The sequence below is a fragment of the Gossypium hirsutum genome, chromosome A10, assembly GCF_007990345.1.
Source record: "Gossypium hirsutum isolate 1008001.06 chromosome A10, Gossypium_hirsutum_v2.1, whole genome shotgun sequence".
Lineage (NCBI taxonomy): Eukaryota > Viridiplantae > Streptophyta > Magnoliopsida > Malvales > Malvaceae > Gossypium > Gossypium hirsutum.
In genome coordinates, this window is record NC_053433.1 from 114041751 (window position 1) to 114058347 (window position 16597).

Below are 16597 nucleotides of genomic sequence, written 5' to 3' on the forward strand. Positions count from 1 at the left end.
CGGAGGAAGTACTGAAAGTGGCTTGTCCACGTACTGGAGGCTTTGCCTCAATTTGCTGTTAACTGAGCAGCAAGGCTGCAACTGTGGAGTGTTGGGCTGGGTGGGTTGAGCTATTCCCCATATGGAGTGCATGGCTGGTACGGGTGGAGTGTAGTGGTTGGTGGGTTGAGTAGTCTCCCCAAATGGGCTTGCATATGTTTATTGATGTTGCATGTATTTTGAAATGGGCCTATGGGCCATACTGTTATCTGAATAAGGGGCTAAGGCCCAGTTTATTGTAATCTGAAAAGGGCTCTGGCCCAGTATCACTGTTACCTGAATGGGATTAGGCCCATGGGCTTGAGCTGACTTGGGCTTTGAATGGGTTTTTCTTACACACTGAGTTTCCCCAAACTCACCCTTTTATTTTCATCCACGCAGGAAATCCCCAACCATAATGGGCTTGGAGCTGTGAGGGAATTTGGAGTGGCCACCCGTTCTGAAAGTTTGATTTTCTTCTGGTGAACTGGACATCTTTTTATTTACGTTTGAAGTTTTGGGTTTTTAAATGTAATAAGGCCGCTTAATTATTTTTGATGGTTTTAATATGTATTACTAATATAGGTATTACTTATTTTAACTGTTGAAATTGGATAGCTTTAGGGCGCGTTTTCAAAAACAACAATTGATTTCAAAATAACACGACAACAAGCAAAGCTTCCGCAATGAAAGTATTTTCCAAAATTAATCACTTTTCCTAAAAATGACTTAATCAAATCGGTTTCCTAGAAATATCCATGACGTTAAGGTGTGGCAATGGCGATATGCATGTCTAGGATTGGATCCGAAGGGAGCTTGGTACTTAAGCAGTCCGATGGACTCACCACCTCTTTTCCGGTTTCCTACCTGGTGCACAGCTTCCATTCACTTTAACCTATAATGAAATTATCTTTTAAAATACTAAGTAGGTTTTTCTGGATCAACAATATAAAATATTTTTAATGCTTCGATGTGGCATGTCGGATCCAGCCATAACGTCTGGGCCGGGTTTGGGGTGCTACAAATATAGTAAAACGCATATACATATATGGTATTAAAAATGTATATAAAAGAAAATATGCGTGTAAATATATGAACATAAGACCGTATAAAAGTATACAACTATGATACTAAAGTATGTATGTATATACATATTAGAATATTTATTGAAACTAAAACTAATACTAATAATAGCAAAATAATAAAATAATATAGTACAAAAATATGTAACATATAATATAATATTAAAATATACATAATATATACATATATAAAACATGTATTAAGATTAATAATAATAAAGATGATATAAAGATATGTACATGAAATAATAAAAAACATATAACTAATAAAAAAATAAGGGAAATATACGATATAAAACATATGCTATATATATACATTAGAATTGATAAATAAAAATATTTATGCGATAAAAATACGTACTTATATATAGTAATAACGTTAGAAATACTCAATATATAATATTTAAAAATATATATACATAATACAAAAAAATATATATAGCGTAGTATTAAAATATAAACACAATATATACATTTTGAAACTAATAATAATAAAAAACTATTGATAATACTTCACAAATACATATATTTTAATAATATACCTAATAATATATATAAATATAATATTAAAAGTACGTAACATATAAATATATATATACACATGGTACAATACATAATATGGGCACATTAGAAGTAATAATAATAATAATAATAATAATAAATTAAAGTAGAGTAACGAAAAAAGGTAAAAAAAAGGATGAAATTGAATTAAAAACTAAATTTTGGGGCCAATTTGAAATAAAAACTAAAGAAAATGACGAAATTATAACATGCGCGTAACTTGAAGGGTCAAAAGCGCAATAAATTCCTTAGTCAAAACGCTGCGCAGTACAGGGGACCGAATTGAATAACACTGAAAATTATGGGGCCAAATTGAAAATAAGAAAACTTGATTGTATAGCCCCAGAAAAGCGGAAGGACTGCGCATAAATAGCCCATTCCAACAAAAACACGCGAATCCTGAGGCGGGTCTAGTCGGACGGTTCGGGTCATGTTCAAAACGACGTCGTTTTGGGGTTAATGAGCAGCCCCCAAAACGACGTCGTTTTGGTGGGCTATATAAGGCCCTAATTTGACAAAAAAAACATTTGATGAAGAGAAAAGGAAAAAAAAGGGAGAGAAAGAAGAGAGAAGGGGAGAGGGAGAGGGAGTTCCGGCTAGAGGGCCGGTCACCGGTCCGTCACCGGACCCTCGCCAGCGTCGGCGCCGGCCACCGTACACGGTGGCCGGAAAAGGTAATTTGCTTTTTTTTTAAATATTTGTTGTATACTTTTTATATATTTTAGTATTTATGTGTGGAAAATAAGCTTAGAGAACGAAACTAAAAAATAAAAAAATTTACCTTATGTTTAATAGTTTTTGATTTTTTTTGACAACTTTGATCCTCTGATTTCAGTGTCAGAGTCACTGCTTGTATATGTATTTTACTCTAACTTGGTTATTGACTTCTCTTGAACATTCGAATGAATATCAAAAACGAGAAAAAAAAGGAAGCCGACCCCCTTTTACAGAAATCCAAATCGGCTTTTATAGCCTTTACAATATTTTGTTTAATATTTGTTGTCTTGTCTCTTTTCTGGTCTTGCAGGGTATGCAGGTGCCAGGCATGCGGGGATGGTGTTGGCAGAAGCATGGGCAATGGCTAGGTATGGGGGTGACCAAGGATGGTGCTGGTGTCAGAGGAGTGGAGGAGGCTGAAGAGGGGAGAGCAGCTGAAAACTTTGGTGGCTAGGGTTTGCCGCTGAATTTTTTTTTAGATAGTGGGCTTGGGTTGTTAGGGTTTGTAAATTGGGTTTGGGTACTTGTATTTGGAAGTTGGGCCTGTTGTTTTAGTCTTGTAATTGGGTTTTGTAATTGTTTTATTTGGTTGTTATATTTTATCTGTTTATGGGCCCGGGCAATATTGGGCTTGTACATTTTTAAAAAAAAAATAAAGATAATTGGTTAATTTTTTTTACAATGATGATTCAAATCTAAATTTTTTTTAAAGGAAAATAAATTTCAAATTAACAAGCCGCGACTTGGAATTAAATAACTATATTTTTGTGATGATTATTTAAGTGGACTGACAAAACAAGTATTGAATTGATTTGAACAGTGTTGAACAATCTAACAAATTTGAAGAAGTTGGATATGAGTTATAATGAAATTGAGAGCCTTCAATATTCTCATGGTATGTGTTGATATATTTTACTCTATCAAACTTTGTACCTATACCTTAATAGCAAATTTAATTATCTAAATGCTTTGTATTTAATGATTCTTAAACAAATCAAACTACTTTCTTGAGTTACTGCATTAATTAACTATTTTCTTCAAATCTTTATAGAACCAGATGTTTTGATCAATTTAGAGGAGTTAATGTTGGATGGTTCACATCTCAACAACAACATTCTTCAAAACATTCATGTATTGGATTCTCTCAAAGCCTTGTCTTTGAATGACTGTGGGCTGACCGGAACAATACCTACCCAAGGTAAATTAACCATGATTTAAATATTTAAGCGAGACTAAATGATTTCTTATCATTGATTTTGGAGATAAGTCCTTATTATTTAACTAATTTCGCAAAGTAACTGTTTTTGAATATTGCAAAAAAATGAGCTAAAAAATTGGAATAACTAGCACAAATTTGTTTTACAGGATGGTGTGACTTACGGAAACTTGAGGTGTTGGTTTTTAGTGAAAATGCACTTGAGGGAGAACTTATTTCATGTTTGGCTAACTTATCATCTCTTTATCATTTGGATATTTCCGGTAATCAATTCATTGGAAATGGTGCCTCCATTGCTCTAGCCAATCTCACATTGATTAGATTCGTTTCTCTTTCACGAAACCTTTTTGAAGTTCTATCTTTTTTCATGTCATTTGCCAACCACTCACATCTCAAAGTCCTCTCCAATGATCAAAATAAGTTAGTCAAAAAGTTTACCATTCAAACTTGGGTCCCAAAGTTCCAAATACAAGTTTTCTGTTTGTCAAATTGTACAACAAAGGAAGTCCACAATGAAGTTCCCAAATTCCTCTATTACCAATATGACCTGAGAGTTATTGATCTTTCATATAATAATTTTGGAGGAAAGGGTTCTTTATGGTTGTTAGAGAACAATATGAGAATGGAAGCATTTTTAATGAAGGGCAATTCTTTTATCAACCGTGATCTTCAAATTCCTTCACATCCAAATCCATACATGCTCGTTATTGATATATCTGAAAATAAAACACAGCGTCAAATTTCGACAAACATTTGCTCAATTTTCCCACAACTAACGAAGCTAAACTTATCTAGCAATATCCTTGAAGGCAATATTCCTCCTTGTTTGGGTAGTTTAGACATTGGGTTTTATTTAGATCTATCACATAATCAGTTATCTGGAGGAATACTAGAAAAGTTGGCTAAAAGTGACTCATTAGTGTTTCTTAGACTATCGAATAATCGTCTGAGTGTTTAGCTTACATAGATTATTTTTTTATATTTAGATGGAAACAACTTTGATGGGAGATTTCCTAGTATTAATATCACAATTGCCCATTTATCTCCCCTTATGGTTATGGCTTTAAGTAATAACAGCTTGTCTGGTGAGCTCCCAAGATGGATGCCGAATCTATCAAAATTGGCGATATTGACTTTATCCAACAATCAACTTGAAGGTTCCATTCCGAAGGATTTGTGCCATATAGATGGCCTCAATATTTTAGACCTTTCCTAAAATAATCTCTCTGGCCCAATGCTATCTTGCTCTGGTGCACAATCTATTAAACATCTCTATTTGAATAGAAATAGATTAAATGGTACCTTGGGAAATGCATTCTTTAACTACTCCTCTTTGGTGAATTTAGACATTAGTGAAAACTAATTGAACGGTGACAATCCAAATTGGGTTGGTACTCTTTTGGCTTTGCGTGTCCTCATTCTGAAGGCCAATTTTTTTAACGGAGAAATTCCTATTGAGTTATGCAAATTGCATTCATTAAGCATCATTGTTCTTTCTCAAAACAACCTTTCGGGCCCAATATCTTTTTGTTTGAGTAATTTAACTCCTGAGCCAAATGATGAAAAATCTTCAACAAGAGCGTATTTGGAAATTACTTCTGAATCCTTGATAGCTGATTATAGTGAACAGACCAAATTTGAAAGGAGCACTTTTGGAGGACTTAATGAAGTTTATGTACCTTTGTTTATTGAGAATCCAATTGATGAACATGTGGATTATATGAAAAAGAGAGCTTCTTACATATACAAAGGAAACATTCTTAAATATATGTCTGGAATTGATTTATCATGTAATAGGTTAACAGGTGAAATCCCCATTGAGATTGGAAATTTGAGTGAAATCCGTTCATTAAACATGTCACACAACAATTTGGTTGGAAATATACCATCAAAGTTCTCAATGCTTAATAAACTTGAGAGTTTGGACCTTTCTCACAAACCTAAGTGAAATAATCCCTATTGAATTGACGGAGTTGTATACCTTGGAAGTTTTCAATGTGTCATACAACAACTTGTCAAGGAGTAATCCATCTCAGAAAGCTCAATTTGGGACCTTTGATGAAAGCAGTTACATGGCAAATCCTTTTCTCTGTGGACCTCCCCTGCCTAAAGATTGCAGTGAGCCTAATTCACCCTCGACAACAACACCAAATGCCTCAAATGATGAAGAAGAAAGTGGTTTGATGGACATGTATGTTTTTCAGGTAACCTTTTTTGTTTCTTATGTAATTGTATTATTGGTTACTGCTGTCATCCTGTATATAAATCCATATTGGCAACTAGCTTGGTTTTATTTCGTTGAACACTGTATCAAGACTTGCCAATATTTTATTGAGGACAATCTTCGACGATTTTCTATCTTAAAAAGAAGCAAGTAGCCTTGTGCTTTGATGGTTTACATTTGTATGTATCAATTTTCATGCTTTTTTATTATTCGAAGTTTGTTTGGGTTATCTGCTTTGAACTTTCTAAAGCTAGACTGTAATATTTCTTTTCTCTAATAATTGATTTTATTATGAGAAAAGCATATGTACATTTATGCAATTTCAATTAGAATATTCAATTACTGCTTTATGATTTCTAGCATCTTAATGGGCATTAAAACCACAAAAAAATAATTCCTACAAAAATAACTCTAAATAGTAGTAAAGAGTGGTAGTAGGGTCGAGTCCACAAGGATCGGATATTATAATTAACTTTTACGTTTAACTTGTGATCAGAATTTTTGTCGTGTCAAAAGTCGTGGCAAAAGTCATGCCCTCAACTCCAAACGGACCTGTAAAGAAAATAAACAAATAAATCAGGGGAGTTTTGAAATGTTTAGAAACTAAATAATTGAAACAGCATAAATAAATAATTAAATAAATTGGAAATTAAATTCAGATTTTGTAATCAAAGATAATAAGCTTTAGCCCTAGACTCGGTGGATTCTAGATTTTGAATTGATCCTTGAAAATAAATTTTCCCCTCCAAACAATAAATGGTTGTAGCATTTAAGAACGTCCTAACCGCCAATTCTTTCTCTCGTAGCTGGTCCCGATACGACCTGCAAACCAACCCCTACCGATTATCTAACCAAGATACACGTGTTCCTGATTCAAGATTCCGGTAGCCTTGTGCTCTGAAGAACCCAACTTGGATTAACGGCCTCAACCGTGTGGGTCGTTTAAACCCGATCACTTCTCCCTTGATTTGTTCTCGAAGATTTGAATACAGCATGGCCGACTTATTTCCCCAACTATCAGCAAAGATGACTCCAACCCAACGTGCATTTTTTAACTTGAAATAAAACAAAACAAAACAGAACATCAAATGTATGTCTATGTCGATGCAGTATTTTTCAAAACCAATCAGAGTGCAGATTTATAGAAAACATCCTGAATTTGCAAATAACTGTGGACAGTGCCACCTAAATTTGCAGTTAAAACTGTCAGATTAGATATATATGGTCAAGCCACTAAATTGCAGTCAATATGCTAGAACAAAATTGTGGATAAACCACCAGATAATGTAGATCATTAAACTACCAGAAACTTCCTCCTTTCACATTATCCCAAAGCCCATGCAATATGTCATGGCATGCATATACAGAGTTAAAGTGATAAGCATGTAGATCATGCTATCATACAATAACAGAATTAATAAGCATGTGGGTCCATGCTTTGTAAAACAGATGTATTAAACCTCAATAGATCATATCAGATTGACATGAAGTCATATGCATGGTTATAAATTAGAATTAATACCAATCATTTCCACACATTCGGATATCATATATTCTTAATCAACAGAGTAACACAAGGTGTACCATCAGACTTAACAAAATATGAATCGTACCTGGATAATTGTATAGATAGTAGATTATACACTAATGTACGTATAGATAGTAGATTATACACTAATAGATCAATGCTTTCTGAGTTTTATAGCTTAATACAGATCATACAGACCTTACGAAAGGCCTACACTCGGTCTAAACGACGTTCACGGTCCTAGGGAAAATTTTAGAATTTTGACCCACACACCCGAGTGGATACACACGGCCTGAGTGTTTGGCCTGTGTGACCCACATGACCAAGCACACGCCTATGTGGCCCTCTTGGTGACTCACACGGCCTGTTACGCCACAGCACACGACCGTGTGGTCCCAAATAGTGAGTTACATACCCTGGACACATGCCCATGTCACTAGCCCGTGTGACCCTAAACAGTGCCTCACACGGCCTAACACACGGCCATGTGGCACACACAGCCTACCATATGACCTGGTACACGACCGTGTGGCGTCGAAGGCCATGTTTTTTGACGTTCACAAATCACAGAAATTCGGGTTTTTGGTACCCACCTGATACGGTTTTGACGTAAAAGCAACAGAGACGATCCTGGAACCAAAAAAATGACATTACAATGACTAAATCAGATGAATAAACTGAAACAAAATGCTTGAATTAACATCCAAACCAAAGTACATCGAAATACTTCAACATCAATCTTAAACGGAGTTAAACACTTACCCTTGCTCGTAAACTGAAACACGCAACTCAAATCATTGAGGAAAAGTGTTACTTTTACGATCTCCGCTTAACAAACTTGTGCAAATTAAAAATATACTTCATACAGAAAATATAACTTCGTTCATCAAAACTCATACGTAGAAAAACTTGACAAAGAACACTTACGCCATCCGATTGAAGAATTACAGCAAAACATAAATTCAAATATCAAATATGAAAGGATTCAAACAGTAAACTAAATGTGGGAGAATATCCTAACCAATAAGAAAAGAAAAGGAAATGGTAGAGAGAAAAATAAAAGGAAAACAAAAAAAAGTAAAAAAAAAAGAGAGTTTTTTCTTTGAAAGAAACTTAATTAATTTCAACAAATAGAAACTAACTCGCAAGGCAGCATAACAAAAACAACTTCACATTACTTTCGCATAGACTTAAACACAAGACCACAAGCTTAACCATTGAATCAGTAGGCTCATTCTTGCCATCAACTGAGCGAAAATAATAATTATGTCATATGCTCAAGAATAGGAGTTTAGACAAAAGTAGCAAAAAATTTCAAATAAAGGATTCAAACCCAGAATCTCTCACACACAAACACAACACTAAACCACTGAATAAGATTAACTTACTGTTAAAATTTTCTAAATCTTAATTCACAAATCGAGAGATAACTACTCTTGATTTTACAACTTAATTTCTTCTAGCTCGGTTTTTGGGATGTTACGCTTGAATTGAAATTGAAAGCATTTTGATGTAAATGAATGAAATGGATACTAATGTGCTTAAAAATGAAATGATTAGTTTGTAAGGTATAGCATGGATGGTTAATTGGTATATACTTGGTTGTCATTACTTGGTTTAAGGACTTTGTCTTTGCGTAGGACTGAATGAAGCCACTTATATAATGGTTTAAAATCACTTGAATTGGGTACCGGATGTGTATTTTACCAAAAAAAAGGGTCAATGCCACGATCATGGGTTCTCGATATCGCAACGTCGCTACCTTAGAGAGTGACGTCGCAACGAGCTTATGCATGCCGTTGTGCCGTTGTGGCGTGACATATTGAGATGACCACGTTGTGACGAGAAGATGATGAAGTTGCAATATTGGCCCAAAAAATTTTAAAACCTTACAATTTGGTCATAATTCAAGTGCGGACTAGTATATAAGAATTATTAAGCTTGTACAAACCTCGAAATTGATTGTATATTATGAAAAACTCTTGTTTTGATTGTATTTTAATGAATATCAACATAAATCATATATTTATATAATCGTTGTGGCTTTGGTAACTAGTATAGCATTCTATAGCTCAGACCGGACGTTAGGGTCGAGCATTGGGTCTTACATTATCTCTTGTTTATATGTTTTAAATGACTTGGGGATATATGTTTGTTATTGGAGATATTATGTTATCTATTATGCATAATGTAGGAGAATTAAAGCAATAAAATAAATCTTTACAAGCATTGAATTAAATAATTAATAATTAATTAAATTTAAATTAATTAACTATAATTAAAATAAATCTCAAGAAAACCATAAAACCTCAGCTAAGGCTGATGATCTCAAGCTATGTTGTATGGCTGGAAATTAACAATTAATGGTAGATTTAGGATACAAGCATGGTAGCCATTTCTCTTATCTCGAGCAATCTCATCTTGTTTGCTACTTAAATCCATCAATGGCGCAATGATGGAATTTAGTATAATTAAATATTAATGACTTTTAAAGAAATATGGTCAAATTCTGGTTTTAATCCCTCGATTTAGTTTTATCCTTAAAGTTGATAAAATTTAATCATGTATTTTTAATAATGTCATTAATTAATTTAAATATCTAACAATGTTAATTATTTCGATTAAAATACTGATTTAATTTTTCTTTCTTTGACTCATGTTGATATAGATTCTTTTGCGTTGGAAAAGATGTTATTAAGAAAAACAATTATATCAACAATTTACCTGGAATAGCTAAAATCAAATAACATCAAGATAAACGAAAGGTTAAATCTTAAATTTGAGTATAGTTTAAGGACCAAAACAATAATTTAACTAAAAAATAAATACATTATTTAGTATTTATTGGCATTGAATTAAAGTCGTGAATGAAGATGATGCACATTGCGTTGACATAAATCTTGATAAGTTCGACAGGTGTTGTAAAAAAATGAAAAAAAATAAACTCTCAAAGATGTATAATTGATCAAAAGTTGTAAGTTGTAAAATTTAACAGCTTACAAATGAATCCTAGAGGTTGGATGTGCCGCCTAATGCTCCACGATGATGAATGTCATGTAGTTGTGCCGCCACTACTGGTTTGTTAACCAGTCTTCTTAGTTTTCTTCTTCTTATATTTTATATGAAAAGATAATTTTGACCTAAAAATAATATCTATTGCTTTTAAAAATATGGGACATTTGGTGAGTTCTTTCACTTATAGTAAATTAGCAAGAAACTTAAATATTTACAAATTTTTTTAGTGACCAAAATGAAAATTTACTGAAATTGGTTGGCTAACTTTGTAATTTAGCCAAAATTAATAAGAACTCCATAAACCCCTTTTCTACAAAAGGGCTCGCTCCTCCTAAAAACCCACTAAAAGATTTTAGTTTATTTTTTCCCCTTCGCATGCAGAAAAGCCCAGTTTTGAAAGAGTAATTTGGTCGAGCACCTGGTGTTCAATGAAAGGCAGCAACAAAGCTACTGTTTTAACTCTTGCTGAGAAATGCAAGGTTTGATATTTTCCACCATTTTTTTCAAGCTTCAAGTTTATTGCTTTACTCTTAACTTTGCAATTACACATTTTTACCTTTTATTTTCTAATGTTGCAGAATATATTGGTTTCAAATTGGCAAGGTTATCTTAATACCATCAAAACTGATGCCCAAGGAAGGTACCCTTTTCATATCTCTTTACAAATATTGCTTTTTTGCTTTCTCTTTCATTTAATTCAATTGGGTATGTTTTGGATTTTGTTTTGCTTTTCGGGTTTTATCTATCAAAGCCTTTAGCTTTATGAAATCGTTGAAAATCCCAAAATGTTAGAAGAAAAAGAGAGGAGTTTTAGTGGAAATAGTTTATGTTAGCTGAATCCTATTATTTATGTAACATGGACTCGATATATGATTTCTAGCACAATGATATTTAGTTTAAGTAATATAGTATTTGTTTTTATGGCATGAATTTGTTGGAAAATGGAAAAGAAGAGCTGGGAATCAAATTTGTTATAATGTTTGATTGCTTTTAATGGTTGTTTTACAGCAAAGAGAATATATACACGTCGAAGGTTAAGTACATTATAAGGAAGGGGAATCCTCTTATCTGGGTACCAGAACATGAATTACACAATGTGGTATGTTTCTTTTGTAGCTACGGCTCTACTTTGTTTGTTTCGTAGTTTTCTCTTAATATTCAAGTATCTTGTGGTCTCTTTGTTTCGACGTGAATGTGAGATAAGGGTATGTGTCCAACATGAGTATCTTCAATTTTTTCCATGTATTTGGAAAGCCGTATTCTCATACCCATATATGAAAATGTGTGGGACATGGATGTCAGACATGAATACTTTAGGAGAACGAAGAGTTGAAGCAACATTGGACACCGTTTAGGCAGGATACAAATCGATTAGCTCATAATCTTGTATTCTTCCTTTGGTTGGTGAACTATTTGGAATAACTATTGTACCTATTCGTGTCAAATGTTGAACAGTTTAAGCATACATGTCTTTTTCGTTAAATGTTAGCCTTGTTTACCTATTTGTATAAAGTTTAAATTCCTTTCTGAAAACACTTGCAAATGTAAAACCTTTTCTTTTAGTTTACATTCGTTACTAGAATTTTGAGAAAATGGATGTTCACCATGTCAATTGAATTCTTAATTATTTCATTTTTTTTCCATTTTGTACACAGAACACTATAATTGATGAACGTGGTTCATTTTCTGTAGCCAGCCCCTACCCGGGGCCTCTTGGAAAATTGCTCAAATCAATGAACAAGGTTGGTATCTAATTGAACTGCACAATTTGTCTTTTGGTAGTGTATACCTTGACATTTGTGTTGAGCAAGTATTTTGAATGTGACGCAATGGTTTAATTTGCTATATTCCTATGTTGCAGTTTCCAGTTCGGGTCGCTCTAACCGGGGATGTTGTGCCTGTCAAAGATAAAAAGGTAACTATATTTTGAAAACCATCTTGGTCATAAGAATTTTGTACCACTATGAGTAATATGCTCATGATTAGGCTGCCGCAAATCACCACACTACAAGAATGCAACTATGTCTGCATGTATATACTTAAATAAGATTAACTGTCGTTTGTGGAAATCTTCATGTTTTTAATTTATGTCAAGAGAAACAGGGTATGCTGGTCAAATCAACTATACTTCTCCCGGTTCAAGTAACTAAGTACATGATGTTCCTTGGCATATAATATGAAAAGCAACCAAGATAAGATTTTATGTTGATAAATTAGCTTAAAACCGAATATTTGCAAAAAAATGGAGATTATTAATCATTTTGTCTAAATATTTTCACGGATTCTAATTGATTAAATGATTAGTATAGCACTGGTTCCTTGATATTTTAACACTGTCATATTTGATACTCTTTCTGGAAAAATAAAATGTTTATTTGGAAGTAATAATCTTGGTAAATCTAGATTAAATGTCAATTTTTAAGAATCTTACAATCATTGTCAACTTTATTTCTCTTTTTCATTTTATAGGCTGAATCAGCCGCAAACTACCTTAAAGAAATGATGCTCTCCGAGGAGAAAGCATTAAAAGAATTTAATTATACGGTTTCGGGTGTATTAAGTTCTTCTAATCACTTTTCGACAACTCGAAGCGAAAACCTCAAGGAGCTGATCGATGGGGGTGAAAATTATGTGATTTATAAGTTCAATCTAAGGTATGAACTTCCACTCAGATTGTTAAATTTATCAGTGTAATTGTAGATAATTACCATCACGTGAACCCCGGTGGCAGTGATGCTTGATTTTGTCTCCACTGAATGTTGAAAGATTGATGTTATACCATATCCCGAAATAAAGTTCTTAAATTAAATTGTCCATAGCATGTCTTTTGCTTAATAATAGTAGTGGTAAAAGTACCATAGAAACCTTGTACTATGAGTCAGATTGCATTTTGCCCCCTCTATTCATAAAATGTGCAAATTAGTTCTTGTTTGATAGATCAAAAGGCAAACTGGTTTTTTTGCTAAAAATTTTATCCATTGTTTCATCTGTCACGCCGGTTTTTAACAGTATAAATTGATGAAAATTTTGACAGAAATGACCAATTTGCTCTTTAATCTATTATATAGGGATTATTTTGCCCTTTTTTTACTAAAGAGGCAAAATGCAATCTGACTCATTGTACAAAAGCCTTCATGGTACTTTTACATAATAGTGGTTAGTTTAAGTGCTCTATGAAAAAGGATCCAATAGGGATCCCCTATCATTTAATGTAACCTTAATATTATGGTAACTTCAATATGATATAATACTATAGTCTTTTCGCCTATAGATTCAGAAAATATGATAAGAAAGAGGTTTACTTCGAGAGAGAGGGAAAACAAAATTGATCTAATATGCAAACTTCATTTGACATGAAATATCTTCTATACAGCTCTTGCATGTTTGTTGATGGTAATGGAGGAACTCATGAAGTAGACTTTGAAGATATGGAAAAATGTAAAGCAGGTTTGCTAGGTAAGACATCATTGTCGAGAAAAAAATAAAACCAACTGCTCTATTTTACAGATAGTAGTGGAATGAATTACGATCTTGACATTACCAATTAAATAATATCTTCATTTTCTCTCTTTATAGCTCCTTATTCAGCTAAGCTAATCGATGGTATTAATCAAAGTGAAGCACGGCGCAGAGGACTGATCCTTTTCTGTTTCATATACTTGAACGTAAATGCAAGAGTAAGGTTTCCTATCCTTTTTCAATGTCAAGTGCTTTCTGTGTGTTACATAGAGTTAAGTCTATGAATTCCACCATGAAAAGTCGCATATCCTTGCCTATAGTCTCGGACTAATTGTTCATGTCCTTTGATAACTAACTAATCTTTCTTTCTAGGATGCGTACATGCTGTCTCTTGATCGTAAGGGGTTCGACGTCCTAGGAAAGGTTCGTAATAAAGTTACCGGGGATGAAATTGACGAATACCAATGGAAGCAATTCAGGATCACATTCAAAGAAGAGGCTTGGGACATCGAATCCTTTTGTCAGCAACTTGTGGAAATGGAAGAAGATGCCATCAAAAAGGTTTCTAGCTACAGTGGTCTGGGATAAAAGTAATCAAGTCAGTTTTAGTTCATTTTGTATGCATAAACACTAAAATGAACAACACTAACACTCGAATACGTTAAATTTTTGGTGTATTTGGAGGGTTTTTAAAAGAATCATGCCTCGTATCCGTATATTCGTACCTGGTCCATATAGCCATTGCAATTGAAATAAAAAAAGCATATTGTGTGAATGAGTTGGAGGTTTAGGACCACAAATTTTGAGCCAGAGATATGCTTTCTTTTCTTTTTTTATTTTGCTTTTCAGCTTTTATGAATGACAATGTCTCTTAACAATTTTATCCATAAAACATTATCAGATTCTTTTTTTATCTTTTTCCTCTAATTTTAGGGGTACACAGTACATTTACATTACCATGACTTTATAAAGGTGAATTCCACCCTTTCCCATACCATGTTGTTCCCACTTCTTCAACTCTCTTCTCTCTCTTGTATACCAGTTCATTGGTTTGGTCAGTTTAGTTAAAAATTGAAAAAAAAAATCAATTTAAACGATTGATTTCGTACTTTAATAGAATAATTGATTGATTTAGGTTTTAATCGACCTAGTCAAACCAACTTAACATTGATTGGTTCGGCCAACTAAGTTGGTTAGATTGAATTATTCTATCGTTTTCTTTGTAGAAGTTAGATTTAGGTTCTCTCTAAAAAAAATTATATTATATATTAAAATATATTTCAAAAACTGGTCAATCCATATGTAAAATTCATAACCGATAACAAATTGACTTAATTTATTTTAACAGCCTACAAAATTGAATTAATCATCATAATTAAACTTACAAAATGATAATAGTTTAATCGATTTAGTATTTTGGTCACCCCAAAATATGAATAAGTTTATTTATGATTCATGAGCTTAATTTATTTATCAATAATATAAATTATTAAAAAATATATATATTATTATTTATATAATATAACATGATTATGAAATTATAGATTGCATGATGATATAAGAGGATGTCACAATTTGATTTCTAATAATTATAAAGAGAAAAAAAATCTAAAACAAATTGGTTGAAGTTTGAAATGCCTGAATTGTAATTGTCAAACTCTAAGGGTCAATTTCGCAACAAACTAATACATGGGCAGTGGACACAGCTTGATATTCTTAGATCCAGTGGATCATACAGCTTGATTTGACACCCCTTCACAATCTCATGCTCTTGGGAATAATTTATGTCCTTATTGTACAAATTCCGTTTTTTTAAATATGAATGAGAATGAAAATTAAGAAAGAATTTCTTGAAAATCAAATTTTATATAAATTCTGACTTATTTTTGAATTTTATATATAATTAATTGATTTGACATTGAATGCTTAATGTAAATATGGAAGTTCAAATTTTACTTTTATTGTTATTGTATGTTAACATTATTTGTTCTCTTCCTAATATTTTATATGCGAAGATTCTTTATTTGTCTCTTTTTATATGTGATATGGTATGTCAATTAAATCTTAATTAAATTAATATTTTTATTTTTATTTACGTATTTTTAAAGCTCAAGTTCTCTTTTAATTATTGTTATTGCTTGTTATCCCTCTCGAGCTTGTCACATATAATAGGCTTATTTTTCTACCTACTTGTGATATGGCCTATTAAAGTAGTATCATTTGGATTATGGGTCTTTTTTAACGATTGATTTTAAGTTGGATGTTTATTATGATATGAAAGTCCAAATTTTATTTACTATTATTGGGTAAAAGTATCATAGAGGTCTTTTGTACTAATGTTCAATTTCGCTTTACTCCCTCTATTAAAAAATAGATAAATTAGTCTCTATACATTAGATTAAAGAGCAAATTGGCTTTTTTTTTAAAAATTTCATCCATTTTCATTGTTAAAAATTGATCCTTGTATGCCAAAATGAGGCACATGTTTCATGTCACGTATAACTATTTGGTTATTCTGTTAGCAATGCCAATTTTTAACGATAGAAATTGATGAGATTTTTAATAGAAAAGACTAGCTTACTCTTTAATCTAACATACATCGACTAATTTACTCATTTTTTGAGTAAAAAAGGCAAAATGCAATCTGACTCTTAGTACAAAAACCTCCCTAATACTTTTACCACTATTATTGTTACCCTCTTTGAGTTTTTTTGTATGATAGACTCTTCTTCTTTTTTTTATGGCCTATTAAAGTGGTATCATTTGGATTATCTATT

The 16597-nt window shown here is 32.6% G+C and overlaps 2 protein-coding genes across 2 annotated transcripts; both read left to right on the forward strand.

The window, feature by feature from the left end:
• The first annotated feature begins 1870 nt into the window (after positions 1-1870).
• On the forward strand, positions 1871-4552 carry LOC107895869 (receptor-like protein 13). Its single transcript, XM_041078617.1, has 5 exons — positions 1871-1876; positions 2689-2824; positions 3199-3273; positions 3430-3576; positions 3744-4552. The coding sequence occupies exons 1-5, from the start codon at positions 1871-1873 to the stop codon at positions 4550-4552; spliced, it is 1173 nt and encodes a 390-aa protein (XP_040934551.1).
• Positions 4553-10544: 5992 nt separating this feature from the next.
• LOC107897832 (uncharacterized) lies at positions 10545-14595 on the forward strand. The gene is made up of 9 exons (XM_016823412.2): positions 10545-10840; positions 10940-11001; positions 11370-11460; positions 12017-12103; positions 12223-12276; positions 12831-13015; positions 13735-13817; positions 13938-14038; positions 14193-14595. Exons 1-9 carry the CDS (start codon positions 10790-10792, stop codon positions 14406-14408), a joined length of 930 nt encoding a protein of 309 aa, XP_016678901.2. The 5' UTR covers positions 10545-10789; the 3' UTR covers positions 14409-14595.
• Positions 14596-16597: the final 2002 nt, after the last annotated feature.